At 42.2% G+C, this 21,022-nt stretch overlaps 1 protein-coding gene across 26 annotated transcripts in view; it reads left to right on the forward strand.

Annotated features, from left to right (window-relative positions):
- Positions 1-21,022, forward strand: part of DLG2 (discs large MAGUK scaffold protein 2) — a 1,980,468-nt gene that overhangs the window by 1,908,103 nt on the left and 51,343 nt on the right. For all 26 annotated transcript variants that reach the window (XM_032852928.1, XM_032852923.1, XM_032852924.1 and 23 more), the window contains 2 exons: positions 5,683-5,859; positions 15,821-15,896. In XM_032852928.1, the coding sequence (XP_032708819.1) occupies positions 5,683-5,859; positions 15,821-15,896 (253 nt within the window). The remainder of the gene's footprint in view (positions 1-5,682; positions 5,860-15,820; positions 15,897-21,022) is intronic.

The raw sequence follows: 21,022 nt of genomic DNA on the forward strand, positions 1-21,022 counted from the left end.
CTGGTTTGCCCCTGGACGTGTTGCTTCAGTGACAGAAGTCTGTATTTCCTCATCTGCGACATAAGGCTAATCCATGCATTGTAGGGCAGTTATGAGAACTGTGTGCCATCCATAAACTGCTCATATCTCTCTCCTGACGTCTAGTCCATGGCGTCATTATAAATGCAATCACCACCAAATCATGAAATCTCTGGAGATGCAGTCTAAGCACAACATTCCTTGTAAGGAATTGCAAGCTGAAATCTACAGCCAGGAGCATGGGCTTTTGATTCTGGCACATCTATCTATATTTGAATCCTGGTTCTGCTACTTAATAGCTTTTTTTTCATTTCATCTCTTTGGGCCTCATTTCCTTCATGAGATAAAAAACACTGGCATGGCAAGATTGTTGTCACAAATCATAACAAAATGGAACTCCTTCTCTGCGGGTATTGGGCCTTTTGCAGGCTTTACCCTATGGTGGGTTCTTCATAACAATCTTTTGAGTTAATGCCATCATTCTCTGCATTTCATAGCTGAGGGAATAGTCATCTGTGGTGAAGAGATCATCGAGAAGGTTAGGTAACGTGCCCCAAATTCACAACTAGGAGTGACAGAGTTGCGATGTAAACCCAGGTCTCTTCTCTCTCCAAAGCATGGCATAGAACCCACATGCTGCCTTGCCTGCCCAGTACATTGAATGAGATGATAGCTCTAAAGTCTTTGGCACATTGTGGGGCACTTCAGTACAATTTCCATCAGGCGCTCAGGTATCTCCCCATCTGTTTGCATAGCCATGAGGGTGAGCAGTTGCTTTGCTCCCCTTCCTGGACTTCCCCAGTTGGCAAAGGGCCAGCACGTGGTGAAATGCAGGAGGGCCAGGAGGGATGGGAGAGATGTTGCATTATTCCTCTCTAATTCTACTTGTCTAATGGACTTGTTAAAAGCACCCTGGGTGGAAAGTGTGAATCTTAATGGCATTTTATAAAAGTTGCTCTGATGAATTAGCACATAAAGCAAATTAAAAACAGCTTATCGTTTTTTAAATTAGGTGATGGGGCACTGTAGCATTTCTCCCAGACATGAAGATCCATTAATATCCAAAGGAGCCAGAAGCTGCTGAAATATATCAACTGCTTGTTTTCAGGGACCTGACAAGTCTGAAATCAGTGGAATCCTAGAAGGGCAGATTGTCCAAGATAAATAGAAATTGGTAGACGTGTGTTACCAAGCCCCTTCTTTGAGGACACCTGTCGCTGAAGGCAGGAGGGGGACACTTATTGCTGAAGGCAGGAGGGGGGACCTTCCCTCAGGGATTCTTGGGAATGGAATGGAACACAGTAGATTGAATGTCTGGCTTGGTGGGGACCACCGGAAAGTCTCTCCTCCCCTCCCTTACACATGGGGACACGGGCTTGAGAGAAGCAGGGCTTTCAGAGTTTGTCTGAAACATTTCCACAGAACCATGGTGAACATCTACTTTGTGCCCAGTGCTGTACTGGACTCAGAGGATAGAGAGGGATTGTAGATGTCTTTATACACAGTCCACAAGACGGCTACTAAGTGGCACAGTGGGGACCCAGATCCCCTATTCAAGACCAGCCCATTTTCAGAAAAACAATTACAGTAGCAATAGTAGCCACCATTTGTTGAGCCTAGCCCGTGTCAAGCTGGTGTCACAGTACTTCCGTATATTATTTCATTTAATCCTCACCACAACTCTTTGAAGTATTTGGTGTTATTATAGGACAGTTTCACAATTCAGAAAACCTCAAGGCCAGAGAAGCTGAGTAGCTTGCTTAAGATCACATGGTTAAAAAGTTGCAAACCCAGGCAGTCCGACCCTAAACCCTGCCTTCTTGGCAACCACCAGCCAGCTTTCCTGATGGCTTTTTTTCCCGCCACTCCCCACACTTTACATTCAGAAGAAGCCTGGAGCTAAACCAAAGATTCAAAGACTCTTAAGATAAAAGAAATACTGAGACAAGAACTGAGCAGTAAGGAGCTTCGGGGACTTGGGGGCAGGAGGTGGGGGAGAGTGGTCAGCCTTGAAGGGAGGTGAAGACTTCCTAGTACTCCTGAATTGTGAGCACGGCCTGAGGACAAACAGGCTGGGAAACTGAGCCTTACGATGAAATGTCCAAGAATGTGGATTTTGGAGTATATTCTCGCTGCGGTCTCCACCACATGCGTACATGTGACCTGGGGCAGGTGCTTTAATGTCCTGAGCCTCTTTCTCTCACCTGTAAAATGAGGATACTAATTTTTACCTTCAGGTTCTTACAATGTCAAATAAGACAACAGTACAAAGTGCCAAGCTACCTAATCCGAGCATAAGTAGTGGTAGCCCTCATGGTCATCGTTCTTACCACCTTGTCACCACCTTTCAGACTCAGGTGTGGGGGTGGGGGACAAAGTGAAGAGCATTGCACTAGGCCTCCAGAGCAGAAGACCAAAACTCCAGAATGAGGTTGCTGACCCTTGCGTGCTGCGGTTAGTCTGTCCCTCAACTGTCAAAACGGAATAATACTATATCCTTCATACCTTCTTTGTTGGGATGGATTGAGGTGCAAATGAGGTAGTATATTTGAAAATGATTTGCAATCTTTTGACCCTCAAGACAGCCCCCAGGGTCAGTGACTCACTAGGAGGGCTTACAGGATTCAGCGTCATCATCCTGCGGACTATGAATTATGACAACGAGAGGATATGAAGCAAAATCAGCAAAGGGAAAGGATTGAGGGACAAAATCCAGAGGAAACTGGTCACAAGCTTCCAATAGCCTTCTCCCAGTGGAGTCACATGGCACATGCCTAATCTCTCCAGCAACAAATTGTGACACCAGGTGTAAAATGTCGTCTGCTGGGGAAGCTCATTAAAGACTCAGAGTCCAGGGTTTTTATTGGGGGCTGATCATGTAGTCGCCGTCTGCCTGGCCCATACCACGATTCCGGACTCACAGAGGAAAAGCAGATGTTCCACTTAAAGCTTGTTTATACAAACAGTTTAGGCGTGGCAAGCCATTCCTAATAGGAAATAGTGAGAACCTTCCTAAAAATCGAATTTCCCAGATGTCAGCCAAAAGCCATCCTTGTGGGCATGTCTTTTTTTTTTTTTTTTTAAGATTTTATTTATTTATTTGACAGACAGAGACCAGAAGTGGGCAGAGAGGCAGGCAGGGAGAGAGACAGGGGGAAGCAGGCTCCTGCGAGCAGAGAGCCTGATGCGGGGCTCGATCCCAGGGCCCTGAGATCACAACCTGAGCCGAAGGCAGAGGCTTTAACCCACTGAGCCACCCAGGCACCCCTTGTGGGCATGTCTTTTTAAGGAGAGCAGTCTCAAGCTTGCTGTGTTAACTCTCTTTTGCACAGAGTAGAATCTATAGAAAGGATTCGTGTGAATATCCACTCACAGGGGAAAGGCAAGATGATAATGACCGTTCATAGTTGATGATTATCCCTGTGCGCCGGGCATTGTCGTGCATGCTTTATTTTACAGGTATTACCTTAGGTCACATGTCATCCATACAGCAATTTCATGGTGGGGTACTCTTATCATTGCTGGTGTGTATGAGGAATCTGAGGCCTAAGAAAGGTGAAGTAGCCTGTGTGGATAAAGAGCTGTATGACTGGCAAGAAGTAGTAGAACCAGGAAAGGACTCTTAACAGTGTGACCTCAGAGCCCGCATTCTTAACCCCTACGCTCCAGCTGCTGCACTGCACCTCCCGTGAGCTGGGAGCCTTGTATGTCTTATTAATGTGCACAGCAGCTCCGTGTGAATGTAGTTATTGGACTCATTTTGCATTACAAAAACCTGTGGCTCCGGCGTGCTAATTCATTTATGTCACATCGCCCAGCCAGAGAAGTGATGGCATCCGAAGTGGGCCTCTGCCCTCCATAGGCCCCTTTATGCTTGGGTGGAGCTTTAGCCAAAGTCTTCGGTGGAGAAGATGCAGGTGGTCAAGGTGGAAGTGAGTCATTCCGGGAGCTTCGACCGAGAAACTCTCCCCCGATGCCATGATTTAGAGACAGAGTTAGTGGAAGAAGGAGCTGTGTTGCTTTGAAAATTCAAATTTTCCTATAGTATCTGAGCTCAACCTGCTGTCTTCAGCTCTTTTTGGTTGCCATGGCAGCAGATGTGACATTTTTTTAATGAGGGGGAAAAATGAAGAAAGGAAAAGAACCATATTTGGTCCTCAGTGATCTTAGAAAAAACCTGTTCCCCAGATCTCTCTAGTTTTGTTTGCATAGTAGTTACACTCGAACGAAATTACCAGGGTGGAATCAAAGGGGAAATAGCAGGGAGGTGGCTAAATCTGCTTCTCTTGAGAAATTGCATGTGTGGAGTGTGTGTATGTGTGTGTGTGTGTGTGTGTGTGTGCGCGCGCGCTGTATGTGTGGTGGTGGTTTGTAGCGGGGATATAGAGGAGAAAGCAGACAATGTAAGATTTGATACAAATTGTCAGCTACTTAAGGCAACACCTAGCTACTAAGATCTTGGTCATCCTTCCAGTTCTTTTTGCAATTCCCCCACCCCACCAATGTATACCTGTTACAGTCTGTTTGGCTTAGCGAAGGTTTAGCATGTGCTCTTCAGTGAAGGAAACATGGTACATAAAACAAGAATTACATTTCAGAGTGATGAGTGCGAGGCTGAGGTAGGCTTAGCATTCCGTGCAAGCAAGAAGATTTGTCTTATTCATATAATCTTTTTTTTTAAAGATTGTATTTATTTATTTGACAGAGAGAGATCACAAGTAGGCAGAGAGGCAGGCAGAGAGAGGGGGGGAAGCAGGCTCCCTGCTGAGCAGAGAGCCTGATGCGGGGCTCGATCACAGGACCCTGGGATCATGACCTGAGCCGAAGGCAGAGGCTTTAACCCACTGAGCCACCCAGGCGCCCCTTATTCATATAATCTTGATCTATCTGTAGACACACATGTAAACATGGGTGTCATTATATTTTTTTCATTATTGCATTTTGAGCACTTACTCATGTCATTGGATTAATCTCTGCCACCACTCAGTTTATTTTTTTATGTTCTTGTGGTTTTAATGGCATTTTCTTTCTTAAAAAAAATTGAATTCCAGTATAATGAGCATACAGCATTATATTAGTTTCAGGTGTACAATACAGGGATTGAACTACAACCATTCAACTTCAGTAACGGTCCGATAGTCCAGTGAGTGGAAGGATCACAGACCCCGATGGGATGACATTTAAGTTGTTACCATTTTTTCCCATTCCAAAAAAAGACTTGTATGGACTGATACATCTGAGAGGGTTTGTTCATAACACAAAATGCTTCTTTCAGAAAGATGCTTATGTTTCTCTTCATTATTTCCTTCTTTGTAGTTACTTTTAACATTTGTAGTGGGAGGGAAAAAAATCTCAGGTACTAAACTCCCTTTGCCACAACTCCCATTATCACTTTGCCGCATAGGATGGCCTCCAAGAAAAGAAAAAATACCCCAGTTTTAGGAGCCCGGAGGTTGCCCCTGCAGCCTCCAAGGAGAAGCAGGAACTAACGTTGATTTGTGGCCACAGTAGTGGGGATGTAGACTGAAATCCTGAGAGTCCGTCCTCAGTGCTCATACCAAATGGATGAAGGAAGCTCAGGGCAAGATGGGGTAATCAAAATGGAGAATTCGAAATCTGTGCTGCAGATGTTCCTAACGACGTTCTCTCTTGCCATTTCTACAGAGCCATGTTTGACTATGACAAGAGCAAGGACAGTGGGCTGCCAAGTCAAGGACTTAGTTTTAAATATGGAGATATTCTCCACGTTATCAACGCCTCTGATGACGAGTGGTGGCAAGCCAGGAGAGTCACGCTGGAGGGGGACAGTGAAGAGATGGGGGTCATCCCCAGCAAACGGAGGTAAAAATGCCTTTTCTATTTTAGAATGTTTGCTTTTAAGCAATCTGGGGAGTGGAAATGAGGGAAGAAAAAGATATGGCAAACTGTTCACAAAATAACCATTTGAGTGGGATAGTCTGCAGGAAATTGTCAGTGGTGACAGGTGACATGAATTAAATATTCTCACTCTTCTCATATTAAGGTTTTACCAAAACTGGTGGCTGTGGTAAGGCAGAAAGAAAGAAAGGGGATCTGCTTACACCACCATCCTAAACCATTTACCAGCATCTACATGTGTGAGATTATCTTGTCAGTATGCTGACTTACACACTCAGCTGTATTCCAGAGGTTCACATTTACCAGATAACTTTACAGAAAGGTCAGGTGAAAGCCCAGTAAAGTACAATTTCCTAAGCAAAGGTCCTACCATGCATTATGTTGAAACACTAATGGGAGACAAACTAAAAACCTTCATTCCAAACTGAGATGCTTGGGATATGAGCTCTCGAAGGTATGGTGAGGTCTGAGACTGGGTTTATAACTGTTTTTTACTGTTTTAGTGACTCCTGTCCCCCTACCCCCACCCCACAAGTACCACCTTCACTCAGTCATATACTTAGTTCTATATGTGTTTCCTGAGTCAAGAGTAGTACCATGCTCTTTCTCTTCTAAACATTTCTTCAGCTAGGTGGGAATGTACTTTGGAAAAGCCAACTCCCTCATGCGTCCCAGCAGCTTCTAGTCATCATGACCAGGGAGGAACTTTCCTTCCTATGAGCCTCTTTTTGACACCAAGATACTGTCCATGAAACACTGTTGTCTGTATCACCAGGAAAAAGATACGGTTATGAAATTAAAGTCAGGAAGAACATTTATTCAAGGCAGTCACCAACTTTTCTCAAGCTACAGGTTTCTCTAAGGGCTTTTCTTCTTCTGTCCAAACACCCCAAATACCTCTGTGAAGAGTCCTCATTGAAGCTGATGCTCTCATGCCGTGACCCAGCGACTGAGCCAGCACAAACCGAAGTAGGAAGGTGTTGCTTACCACAAGAATCACTCTGTGGGGCATTGGCACCCCAGAGAAGACTGGTCCCCCATCCTTCTCTGCCTGTGTCCACACAGCCCAGGAAGGAATGCAGGGAGAGGGCAGCAGGCTGACTGTCACACAGCGGCTCCCTCACGGTTAGTGGGGAGGAGTCACAAAGAAGCCACCAAAACTCGAGAGAACCTGTCCTCTGTACCCCTGGGTGGATCGCCCACCAACACACGGTTCTTGGGGTCTCTTTAAACTTCTGGGCTCAGGACAGCTGGGTTACTTAGTCCATTAAGCACCTGCGTTCAACTTAGGTCATGATCCCAGAGTCCTGGGACGGAGTCCTGTCTGACTCCCTGCTCAGCAGGGAGCCTGCTTCTCCCTCTGCCTGCCATTGCCCCTGCTTGTATGTTCTCTGTCTCTCTGTCACTCTGTCTCTCTCACTGACAAATAAATAAAATCTTTTAATTAAAAAAATTATAAAAAATTTAAAAACCTCTGGGCTCCACAATAGTTGCCTCACATTGCTTTGAGAGGACATTCTGGATTTGTACTCTAGCTTGTGGGGTTTTCTCAAAGGGTATATATTCAAAGCAGTGACTCTCAGCACTAGTTTAGATTCTGTTTTTCCATTTCCATTTACTTAAAAAAAAAAAAAAGAGTCAAGACAACATGCATTTTGGGTTGCTTTGATTTAATTCACCAGAGCTGTCGGAGCGGCTGCTCTGAGAAGAAAGAGCTATCTTACTGAATATGGCCCCAAGGATAGAAGCAAAGCGGAGGAAGGAAAGCTATGTGGGAAGAGATTTCAGCTCATTTTAAAGGAACTCTTTTACTAGCCAGAGCTGTGTAGAGATGGTATGGATTATGTGGGAAGATACTGAACCAGAACCATGGTTTTCATAGCAAGGGAGCATTATAAAAGCTTAGATGTGCCCGCTTCCTCCCTCTCGGAGCCTCTCCTCTATGTGTGCACAGGCATGCACATGCACACGCACATGCACACACACACACACACACACACACACACACACACACACAAATACTCTAATTCCATCCATCTGGAGTGGGTCCTGGAAATCTCTTGTTTGTAAATCCCTCCGGGTGATTCTGATAACAGAAGGTCTGGTGTCAGGAAATATAATAAAAGGGATTCAAGCTTTGGATAGAGAGTTGAACTATGCAATTTTCCAGGCCCTTTCCAACCCAGAAGTTCTGTGATTCTAACCAGCCCTGTCAATAGCCCTTCATTTATTCGATTTTACTTCATTTTCCCCACAAGGAACATTCTCAGTGCTATTCCTCCTGAGGCAATTTTCCACCTTCTGGTGGTCCTTCTTAAGTTGGCTATCTTTCCTATTTTGGATAAAAACCATGTTAACAAATACACTACAACAAGCCTAAAAAGGAAGTTTGTCTAGTGACTCTAATGTTGATATTTATTTGCATTCTAATCTCGTGAATGTTATCCGTGTGTGTGTGTGTGTGTGTGTGTGTGTGTGTGTGTTTATGGCTATAAATGAGTTTCTGTCAACTTTTCTCCTTAGAATTTAATCCTTTCAAAAAATATTATTATTTCAGATGTTTCTGTAGCACATTTCATTGTAGGCCAAGTGGGAAATTTTTGAGAAGTATAAAAAAGAAATAAAAATCATTTATAATCCTACCCTATGAAGAGTTCTTATTGCAGGGCTTTCTCATTTCACACTACATTTAGCATCTTACAACTCTAGCTCAGAATACGTGGGAGCTGGTACAAATAGGATTTACTTTTAGACTGGGGTTAAATTTTTCAGTCTTTAATTCCTTGCTAGCCCTTTTCTGAGTACAGTTCAGCTAGTAGAACTGGTCTGGGAAAATCTCATAATGGATAACATCAGGGCATGACTTGACCCGTTACAAAAATGCTTCTCTATGGATGATCCCATTTAATCATCCCAATGAAACTGTGATGGAGGGTATGAAGATTACTTCCATCCTCTTTCTTTTTTTGAAGATGGTGAAGAAATTTTAGTTAAAACACTCCTGGAATATGCTAGACACTGTTCTAAGCCCTTTACAATGTACTCATTTAAACCTCATTACAACCGTTTGAGAGATGTTATAATAGTACGTGCATTTTACAAATCAGAAGACTGAGGCATAGAGGGGTTAATTAAATTGCCTGAAATTGCCCAACGAGTAAGTAGCGGAACTGAGATTTGAATCCAGGCTACAGAATTGATGCTCTTTTTTTTTCCTTTTTCTTTTTTTAGTGAAGGGGAGAGAAAGAAGGAGGGGGGACAGACAGCAGGAGAGGGAGAGGGAGAATCTTAAGCAGGCTCCACACCCAGCATGGAGCCCTACGTGGGCCTCAATCCCATGACCCTGAGATCATGACCTAAGCCAAAAGCAAGAGTTGGATGCTTAGGGACGCCTGAGTGGCTCAGTCAGTTAAGCGTCTGCCTTCAACTCAGGTCATGATCTCAGGTTTCTGGAATAGAGCCCCGCTTTGGGCTTTGGGCTCCTTACTCAGTGGAGAGCCTGCTTCTCCCTCTCCCTGCCACTCCTTCCCCTGCTCATGCTTGCTCTCTCTCTCTCTCTCTCACACACACACATTCTGACAAATTAAAAAAAAAAAATTTTTTTTTTAGGAAGGAGTGGGATGTTTAACCAACTGAGCTACCCAGGCACCCCAACAGAATTGATACCCTGAACTTACATGCCGTCCTGCCTCCCCAAGTTACAAAAATAAGGCTTGGCAAAATTTAAATCAGCAAGCATGGTTTGAGCAGTGTCTGTGTGCCAAGCACTGTCATTGGGTCACTGGAGCCCAGCTGGAGTCACATGTTTGTGGGACTAAATGTGTGACTAAGACACAGCCACACTGTGATTATGTTAATGAGGGCTCACAGTAACTAAAGGTGCTGTCCTAGTCAGCTTGGACTGCCATAACAAACCATAGACTGGATGCTTTAACAGCAGATATTTATTTCTCATAGTTCTGAAAGCCTAGAGAGTCCAAATTCAAGGCACTGGTTATTTGGATTCCCAGTGAGGGCCTTCCTCCTGGTTCATGGATAGCTTTCTCACTGTACCCTCACATGGCTAAAAGAAGAGATTATTTCTCATGTCTCTTCTTATAAGGGCACTAATCCCACTCATGAAGGCCAACACATTTGGTCCATGGCAGGGGTCAAGGGATATGAAAGGACAGCAGACAGGGAGACAAATTCCATCTGATAATAGCACCAACCCTGTATGGTGGCAAGTACTTTCAAATACAGAATTTTATTTCATCTTCACAAAAGCCTCATAAGGAAATTGAGGGTCCAAGAAGTCAAGTAACTTGCCCAAAGGTGCACAACCAACCACTGGCTGAACCCAAGTATCTCTGATAGCAAGACCACAGGGCTTTCCACTATACCAAGAGTCCATTAGAATTGTCAGTTAGGAGTTCTTAATATGTAGCAGATACTGTGCTAAATAATTTTTGAATTATCTTCTTTAACATTCACTGTAATTTTTTGAAGTTTGCCAATACTTTCAGTTCACCAACATAAATCCTGAGATCCTAAGAGGCTGAATGACCTGCCCTGACTCACAGAGCTGATAAGTGGCAGATGCCGGATTCCAGCCCAGACTTATATGATTTCAAAACCTGGGCTCTTAGCTTAGAATTGCTGTTTCCTGAGACTACATAGTTTTTGTGAGTGGCCAAGATATGATTTGTTCCACAGTCTTTTAATCTGAGTCTTTATTCATCGCCCCATATTGATGGTCCCCTGGGCTCTCAGAGGACAGGTTTGTAGCTAGCACTGCATGAAGGTTTACTCACCTAACCTTCACAGAGAGCTTGTGGCCAGTCATGTGGACGGCATTTCCATCCTTGCAGAGCACGGGCACAGCAACACCCAGCACTAAATGATTATCCTGCCATCCGGTGCTCCAAGCCTGACCTCATTGTGTGTTTGGCCGGGACCTGAAAATGCCAGATGGGAAGTGGGTGAGAGGGCAGAGGGAGACCATTGAGCTCGTGGAAGCATGACCATTTGGTACTCCCTGGAGATGCTAACTGTCAGAAGCGATTGCTCAGATTTTGCCATCCAGTTTACATTTTCAGTATTTTGGTCAGTGACCAAACTGGGGTGGAGAGGATTATTTCTGCTTAAACAATCTAATTAATTGCTTGCCTCTTGAGTGTGAGAGAAGTAAGGCAGTACTTCTCGTTTCGATTCAGTCTTTCTATATAGGTGGTCCGCCATTCCCTTAGGTAAAGGTTAGTGGGCTTTAATATCATCTACTTCTGCTAAAGGAGTCTTACTTAGTAACATAAATAGAGAAGGTGATGCTAAACTTTACGTAGATTCTTATCAAGTGAAAAAGTCATGAATTGGTAAATAATTTTTTTTATTGAAAACACTATTCGAGGGTAAGTCAGTTAACTCTTGAGCCTCAATCTTCACAACCAGGTCAAGAACGCTCCTTGAGGGTTTATTCATGCGTTTGCTCATTTGTTCGTTCATTTATTCAACAAAGATTCTTGAAGTTCCTGCTATATGCCCAGCTCCGTCTTAAGCCCTGGCTCACTGTGCAGTTATTGGTAATATAGGCAAAGTGCTTAGAACAACATCGAATACTTCATACACACTCAAATGATGGGTGTTTTCCTTTCTTCGCATTTGCACTTTTAGTTCTTGAAAGAACACACCATTATTCAGAGCGCTGACTTATCTACTGCCAGCCCTGACTCTCATTTGAGCAATAAATTATCCACCTACAACCCAAGAAGCTCCAGAAGAGAGGAAGGGGTTGGGGTAGGTAGGAGAAAATGAGCCACAGCTACCTATCACTGAGAGAGTTAATCCAGATGGGCCCCGTGATGGGAAAGCCAAACTATGATGGGGTTACAGTGAATGCAAAAAAGACTGCCAAGGAGAGAAAGTAATTCAATATTTATGATATAATTCAATATGTATAATGCTGCATATAGTCACTTACCTAACCTAATTCAAGATTAAAATTTATTCTAAATTTTAAAGCCCAGGGGCACCTGGGTGGCCCAGTCCATTCAGTGTCTGACTCTTGATTTTAGCTCAGGTCACAATCTCAGAGTCATGAGATCAAGCCCTTCATCGGGCTCCACACTGGCCATGGAGTTCACTTAGGATTCTCTCTCTTCTTCTCCCTCTGCCCTTCTTTCCTCTCCCCGGCTCTCACACTCTTAAAAAAAAAAAAAAAAAAAAAAATTGTAAAGCCTAGCCTGTTATAGTATGGTGTTATGTAAGTGATTATATGCTTGCATTTGATTATGGTTTATTTAATTCAGGACATTTGGGATATGGGGATGCAATGGAGAAGGCTGGTTATCATTTGTGAAAAATGTAATACAGATTTCTGAAGAATTGTATTGGCCTTAAAACTGTGTATGACTCATCCAAAATCTCATTTGTGTTGAGAATTCCCACTGCAGAAGAGAGACATGGAAGATCCTGAGTGCTGTTTCCCAAACTGAGTAGATGTGAACAGACACTCAGGTTAGCTTTTAGCAGCTGTGTGTTCAGGCCCTATTTCTACCACTTTTTAAACTTGGCACGCTTCCAGTCTCAGCTTTCCCAGCCATCAAATGGGGGTCAGTAATACCTACATCACTTGGTTATTGTGAGAAGCAAATGAGAGGATATAAATATACAGGAATTTTTCACTAATAATTATATGTTAAAACTTTGGCCAACACTTACTTTATCATTATTATCATTTATGAAACTTCCAACCCCAAGAGAAAACAAAACTTTCTGACTTCGTTCATGAGTGAGTCGAAACCATGCCACCTACAGTAATACTTTAAAAATTGTGGCTTCTTTTCTGCTGCCTGTTTGAAGATTAATAAACCATAGCAAATAATAGGGGTGTGGGGTGGGGGGTGGGTGGGTGTGTGTGTCCGTGTCCATCTGACTTCACATTCTTTGGAACCCTGTGAAGGTGGAAGAGATGAATCATTAAAGATGGCCTAATAGGGACGTTTCTGAAGAAACCTGAAAAGGGTGACCTTGGAAACCAGGGCGTAAAAATTAGAATGCTTTATCCAAACAGTTCTTAGAATCCTGACTTCAGCCTCGTATATGTTTCGGACCCCTGTGAGTTCTGTGGGTCTGCGCAGAATTTCCTGTAGAGCCTGATCAAAAACCATGGAGCCTCCGCGTCATGTTAGCATCGTCCAAGGTACTAGTGTTTCCCATAATTATCCTGTTTAATGCAAAGAAGCCAGGATAAAGTCAGGGTTGTAAGAATAGTGTTAGAAGGATCCGAAGAGATGAATATGAATTACCGTTTGCACTTGGATTAAGACTGAGAAGAGCTGAAGTTGCTCAGGACAGGCATTTTCTGAGTGAGCATCTCCACTTGGCAGCTTACCTTCCCTGAAGTCTCCCTGGTGCTCTTCCCAACTGCTGTATGTAGAGACTCTCAGCGGAACATATTGCTTTAATACCTGAGGGTTAAGATATGAACATTTTTGTTTGGCTGTTTCCACTCAGCTATTCTCCTCTCGCACCAAAATATATTCTGAGGGGCGCCTGCGTGGCTCAGTGGGTTAAGCCGCTGCCTTCGGCTCAGGTCATGATCCCAGGGTCCTGGGATTGAGTCCCGCATCGGGCTCTCTGCTCAGCAAGGGACCTGCTTCCTCCTCTCTCTCTGCCTGCCTCTCTGCCTGCTTGTGATCTCTGTCTGTCAAGCAAATAAATAAAATCTTAAAAAAAAAAATATATATATATATATATATTCTGAAACTCTGTGTCTGTAACTATAGAAACCCCGATCTGCACTGTGTTTCAACTGGGAACACAAAAGAGCTCTCAGTTAAAAAGCAATATGTTGTTAATTACTGATCTATGAATAGCTTAGATTTTATAAACCATTAATTTCTGTAGATTCGGGGTTTTTCTTCTCTTTTCTTTCCCCGTTTTTGAAATTCGAGTTGGCCGTATTTAAACAAACCGTCAAGTCAGAACAACGCATGAAGGATTATTTTAGTGAACAGTAGTTTATTGAGGACTTGCTCCAGGATGCTGCTGAGTGACATGTGGGTTTGCCCTCAAGGAACGTCCAGCTTTGTGTGTGTGCTGGGAAAATAAACACAAGGAAACAATAGATGATACCAACATGAAGATACAAATAAGTCCTGTGGTGTTTAAAGGAAGGAGTGATCATGTCTCACTGGAGAGACTCCAGCAGACAAGAAATCAAGGAGATAATTAGCTTCTCTTTACCTCTCTCTTTTTTTTTTTTTAAAGAATCTATTTATTTGGGGCACCTGGGTGGGTTAAGGTCTCTGGCTTTGGCTCAGGTCATGATCTCAGGGTCCTGGGATCAAGCCCCGCATCAGGCTCTCTGCTCAGCGGGGAGCCTGCTTCCCCCTCTCTCTCTGCCTGCCTCCCTGCCTATTTGTGATCTCTGTCTGTCAAATAAATAAATAAAATCTATTAAAAAAAAGAATTTATTTATTTATCTGAGAGAGAGAGAGAGAGCGTGAGAGGGGAGAGGGTCAGAAGGAGAAGCAGACTCCCCACCAAGAAGGGAGGCTGATGTGGGACCCAGTCCCAGGACTCCAGGATCATGACCTGAGCCGAAGGCAGAGACCTCAACCCACTGAGCCACCCAGGCGCCCCTCTAACCCCAGCCTTCAAATGGGCACACGTCTTACCAATTTTACTTTACTACTGTTTCTCAAGCCTATCCCTCCCTTCCACCTCATTGTCATTTCTTGCCTGGGCTGTGGCAGTAACTTCTCAACAGAACTCCTGCTTCCCACTGTCCCTTCTCTCCAGCAACCTGTCTTCTTCCTCCACTACAGTCATTTATTCCAGTGCTAACCCATTTGATCACTCCTCTGCTTTCTATCCTCTCAGAATGCATGAGGATTCCCCAAGGAAAAAGCCCAAGTCCTTAGTGTGGATGGATATTTTTATAAGGAGGCCCAACCACCTCACTTTCTTACATTCCATCCTATATATACCCTATAGCAGAATCTTCCCACAATCTCTCACTTGCCTATTATCTTTGGGTCATAGTATGTGTCTCCTGTCTGGGAAATTCTCCCTGAACTTTTCCTGCCAACAAGCTCTTTCTCGTCCTTCAAGCATCACATAAATTGACACCTCCTCCAGGAAGCCGACCCCAATGCTTTCTACCCCTCCTTCTCAGCCTCCAGTGAGATAGATGCCCCCCGTTGCTGTCAGGAGTCTTTCTGTGCAGCATATTGGTCTCTTTATGTCTTTGTTCCTACCAGGAGCACATTCCTGGGTGTTGATTGCAGTCATGGTTTTTCTTTTTCTTTTTTCTTTTTTTCCTTTGTTCCCCGGCTCCTTGCTTGATACATGGTAGGCACTTGATGAGTGTTTGATGAATGAATGAAGTGTCAGGTACAATGATGAAGTCTGCAGAGATAACAGGAGAACAGCACTGGGGAAAAGGAAAAAATTCAAGATGACCTATAACTTGTTTGATTTTGAGGTGAAGGTAAAATACCCTCACGTCACTAAAGGGAAGGGAAGAAAAAGGAAACCAAAAGAAAAGAGTGGGAGAGATGAGGTATGCAGAGGGGACAGAGGAGAGGGAAGAAGTTTATTTAGTCTCCATTGTAGGTGTTCATCTCTGTAGACTGTGGTTTCTTGTAACAGATTTTTGGTTGAGTTATTCAGGCATTTAAGTAACAAATAATAGTTTTTCCTCCCTCTTTGTTTCTTCCAATCACTATGGCTCTCAATACACATCACACAGAAGTTTCAAGGGATGTGTTAGCCTCCTAGAGACCACATAGCAAGACTTTTTATACTGAACCAAGGAACGGGAATACTTTAGGACACATTGTATTTGAGCTGTAGGATGAAAAGAGAGATTCTTCATTTAGTAAGGAACTTACTCATAAATGCCTTGCCATGCGATCAGCTCTTTATTTTCAATTTTCTTTAGGGTGGAAAGAAAGGAGCGTGCCCGGTTGAAGACCGTGAAGTTTAATGCAAAACCTGGAGTGATTGATTCAAAAGGGGTAGGTACAAAATAATCGAATTACTAAGTTGTCTCGACTGCCTTGGGTTTAGCTATAATTAACATTCAGGTTTTCAGTAGCAAAGAAATGATAGAGCTACCAGACAGGAGAGTACTGTTACAAATATACTGCTAAAAGTAATAATGTAATCTCTGATGAAGTAGATTTGTGGTAAATATATTAAATACTGAGGGTAAACCTGCCAGCGGTCCACAGAAATGATGTGTTGATGAAGGTGATGTAGGGATTACACTGAAGAAAAGATAGCTTAGTGTTTTCATTTCTTTAATTTTTTCTTTTAAATTAAATGTTTTAAAAGGATGGACCTCATAAAAGATACCTACCTGCTCTTCACAAATCTGTGTAGTCTGTTAACATATTTTAAACTAAGACAGTTGTCATGGAAATATATATATGGATCATCTAAGTGAATACATGGATTGTTGTGACAGACATAGAATTAATGAGTGAAATTTAATCACTAAAATTAAAGTATTACATGCACATGTATCTATTTTAATAACAGCTTTAGTGAGCTAAAATTCACATACCATACAGTTCACTAGTTTAAAGTACAGTGTTCAGAGGTTTTAGTATATTTAGTCAAACAGTCATCCCTACAATCAGTTTGAGAACATTGACCACCCCATAAAGAAACCCTATAGCCATCACTTCCCATGGCCCCCAACCACACCTCCAACTCCACCCTCCCCAACCCTAGGCAACTACTATTTTTGTCTATATATTTGCCTATTCTGGATATTTTATATAAATGGAATTATATACTATGTGGTCTTTTGTGACTGCTCCTTTCACTTCACATAATGTTCACGTGCACGGATATTATGGCATGTATGAGTACTTTATTTATTTTCATTGCCAAACAATAGCCCATTATAAGGATACATCTCATTTAATTTATCCATCTTCTGTTAATGGACATCTAGGATCTTTCCACTTTTTGGCTACTATGGATAATGCTGCAGTGCATATTTGTGTATACATTTTTGTGTGGACAAGTGTTCTTACTTCCATCGGGTATATACGTAAGAGTAGAATTTCTAGGTCTTATGATAACTCTATGCGTCATGTTTTGAGGAACTTCCTGACTGTTTTCCAAGGTGGTTATACATGTTTATATTCCCAACATCAGTGTATAAAAGTTCCAATGTTTCCATATTCCCACTGACACTTGTTGTTATGTGTGTCTTTCTGCTTATTTGGTTGAAAGTGGTATCTCATTGTAATTGCAATTTGCATTCCTCTAATGACTACCAGGGTTGAGCATTTTTACATGTGCTAACTGGCCATTTCTAAATTCACTTTGGAGAAATGTCTATTCAGATCCTTTGCTCATTTTTAAATTGGGCTTTTTCGTTGCTGTTGAATTACAGAAATTCCTTATATATTCTGGAAATCAATTGCTTATCAAATGTATGCTTTTTAATTATTTTCTCTCATTCTGTAAGTTGTCTTTTCACTCTCTTGCTAGTTTTTGATTCACAAAAGTTTTTCATTTTCATAAAGCCCATATATTCTTCTAAAAATTTTATAGTTTTAGCTCTTACATTTAGGTGTTTGATCCATTTTGAGTTAGTTTTGTATACGATATGAAATAGGATTCCAATTTCTTCATTTTTTTACATGTGGATTATCTTCTCAGTTTCATTTTTGTTCATTTCAAGTGTACAGAAATGTAATTATTTTGTATATCAATCATATCCTCCTACCTTGCTGAACCTATTTATTCTGATAGAAGTTTTTTGGGGGGTTTGGGGTTTTCGTGGGTTTTTTTGGTAGATTCCTTAGCACTTTCTACATACAAAATCATGTCGTATAAAAAGAGAGTTTTACCTCTCTCTTTTCAATCTGGATGACTTTTATTTCTTTGTCATGCCTGAATGCCCTGGTTAGAAACTGTGGATCAATATTCAGTAGATGTGGCAAGGTCAGTCATCCTTGCCTTGTTCCTGGCCTTAACGGGAAAGCATTCTATCTTTCACCATTAAGTATGATGTCAGCTGAGGCTTATGCAGTTTTTACAATCTATTTTTAAGTGGTAAAACAAGTATCTCATTGCTGTATTGTAAAATATTTCCCCCTGCCTACCCTTCTCTCTTCCTATGCTCTTGTTCTTCATCTCCTTTCCTTCATCTTTCTCTCCTCCTAACAACTCTGGCTTGTGAGCATCACAAGAGTTATGGTCAATAGATATCACCATGAAAAACGAAAAGAAGAAAGGCTATCATTCCTCAGGGCCTTTGAGCCCCAAATCACAACGCTGCTCCTCATGTTTTGAAGTAGAAGTGTCACAGGGCAGCCCAGTCATTGACATTACATTTACTTTCCCCTAAAATATTCGGGTGAAATGAGAACTTATTTAGACGTAAGGTGTCCCTCTTAAGAAAAAAAGTAAGAGTATGTGTCAGCATGCATGGAGTCCTTTCAAATAAATACTGTTTCACTGATTCTTAGTGAGAATTTAAGGATAGAGCTCCTGTTTGTCTCATATATGTAGTTGAACATATATCAGATAATTTTTGTTGAATACCTACCATATGCCAGACACAGGGCTAGAACTTGTGAAAGATGCAAAGTGAAACAAAGGCCCTTCTCTTCAAGAGTTTATAACATCTATGAGAGCTCAGATGTCATTTTGATAAGGCTAAGACATGTATATTGTGCTTTTTAATCATATTGTCATATACTATTAGGTAATGCCAAGAAAATAGACTATAAATTCTAGGACTTGAATTAGCAGGACTTGAAGGAGGACCAGTAACCATGTGGAAAGGGAAAGCCTGGACCACAGTCATGAGGGTCAAGTAAGCTGGGTTCTAGTTTGAGTTTATTATTAATTCACGACTGCTCTTTGGGCCTCATTGGCAAAATAACAGCTTTGCACTGCAGCAACGACATCAGGCAAATTTCACTTCCTATAAGGTGGATTGGTTGAGATGATGGATTGATAGTTTCTTGTTGATTGATAATTTCCACCTGGAATATTTTGTTGAAAATGATTCTGAGATCATGTATGACCTCAGCAGGAGAAAAAAAAAAATGCCATGATTGACTATTCATCCCTAACCAACATTGAGAATTGTTCTGTGTTTGAGGTCCCTAAGTTCAATGATTTTTAAGATCCCTCCCAGAAGTAATTCTCCAAGAACCTATGAGTTAAGAAATAATAAATCAAAGTTTTCCAAATCCCCATGAGTACAATACATCAATGAGAAGACTCTTGCTTAGGGTAAAAAATAAAAGACAATGAAGAGAAAGTGTGCTAAAGAAAGAGAAAGACCACTGTGGGGAGAGCTGAGAAGTTGGGTCAGGAAAAGCCACTCACCTTGAGCCAACGACATGGACTACAGAACTTCGTTATTATTTCAAAAACCTCAGTCTGGCATCTAGGGGTAAACTCAACATAAACTTAGGAAGAAGGGGCATCTGGGTGCCTCAGTCAGTTAAGCATCTGCCTTCGGCTCTCAGGTCATGATCCCAGGGTTCTGGGACAGAGTCTTGCACTGGGCTCCCTGTTCAGTATGTCCTGCACTGGGCTCCCTGTTCAGTAGGGAGCCTGGTTATTCCTCTGCCTATGCCCCTCCCCCTGCTTGTGTGTGCTCTCTCTCAATAAATAAATAAATAAAATCTTTTAAAAAAATAAACTGAAGTAGAAAACTCCTTGGAATGAGAAGGAGAATGGGATATTTGAGGAACCTATCATGAGCTGGCATTAACACATTGTGAAACATGAATTCAAAGGGAAAGGCATGCTTGCTGCCCTGGAGAAGCTTAAAAATCAGTTAGTATGGATGAAGCAGCTTGTGACAATTGTCTCAGTAGTACGTATAAGAGCTATGAGAATTCAAATTAATGTGTATAGGAATGACCAGAGAGCACTTCATAGAACTTAGACTTTAATTGACCTAACCGTGCTTGGGTTATTTTTCCAGAACTATCCACTGATTTAAAGTTATTGAATGCTAGAAAACAGCAGGCATTGTGCTAGATGCCTTGTAGGACAGCAAAGTAATTAAAATCGCAAGGTCTGTCATTTCAAGGAGCTCACAAAGAGAAATATAAGAAAGCTGGCAATACAGTATCACTGATGATCCTCAGAAATTTAGGGAATTAACAGCTTTATTTGAAGTATCAGGAGACTGTGCCTCAAGAAGATGAGCTAGTTCTCTAAGATCATACAGCTAACAGGTACAAGTGTCAGGTTTGCGCTCAGAACATTTTGACCGCAGAATGTCCATTTCTCCACACTGTATTTTGTTAGAAGTCAGGAGAAGGACAGTTACCAATCATGCCTTGGGTAAGAGAGAAAGCTTCCAAAAGAAAGTGGTACTCAAACAAGATCTTGAAGTCTGAGTAGGAGTGTGCCACATATAGGATACAGCATGAACATGAAGGTGGAAACTGTAGGCATGTTAGAGTGAGGCCAAGCAGATCAGGGATACCAGATGGATGGTGTGGTTGCTGTTGTGGTAGGTGTAGCAAATGGAGCTGACCAGGAAGGTCTGGATGGTCAGGCAGCTTGTATGGAAAGCCTGGTTTGAGCTTGGAAGCACACTGAATTTTGAGAACATCCAGGAGGAGATCAGAGGCTCTCCACTGAAAGTTCTCATCTGCTGCAAACAAAGTGCCCAGGCTTTCAGTCCACTCCATGTGCCTACGCAAAGTCTGTGTCTACACATGCAAAGACAAGTGGACAATTGTGTCAGTAACCCACATCATTCCAGCCTACCCAGACCCCTAAGCCCAAAGCGCCCATCTGTTTGGATGGGTCTCCTTGAGAACAACCTCATTTTCCTGGATCCCAACGCAGGCAGGCTTCCCTGAGAATGTCAGTTAATTCCTAATGAGTCTCCACTAAAACCAGCCTCTGGTGAAATCATAATCACTCCTTTAATTTCTTTCATTAGTCTTTTACCTTTTTTCGTCAATTTCATAATCAGCCATTCTGTTACTTACTGAGACATTTAGGAAATTATATAATCTTCACAGTCAAGCTGTTCTCCATTGAAAAAAACAATAAGTAGTTAGTGACTTTTGCCAAATTTTGCTTCATTTTATTTAAAAATCCCTATAATTTAAAGAAGGAAATACATCCGAAAGAGTAT

This window comes from Lontra canadensis, unplaced genomic scaffold, assembly GCF_010015895.1.
Source record: "Lontra canadensis isolate GAN:19392208 unplaced genomic scaffold, GSC_riverotter_1.0 scaffold7, whole genome shotgun sequence".
Taxonomy (NCBI): domain Eukaryota; kingdom Metazoa; phylum Chordata; class Mammalia; order Carnivora; family Mustelidae; genus Lontra; species Lontra canadensis.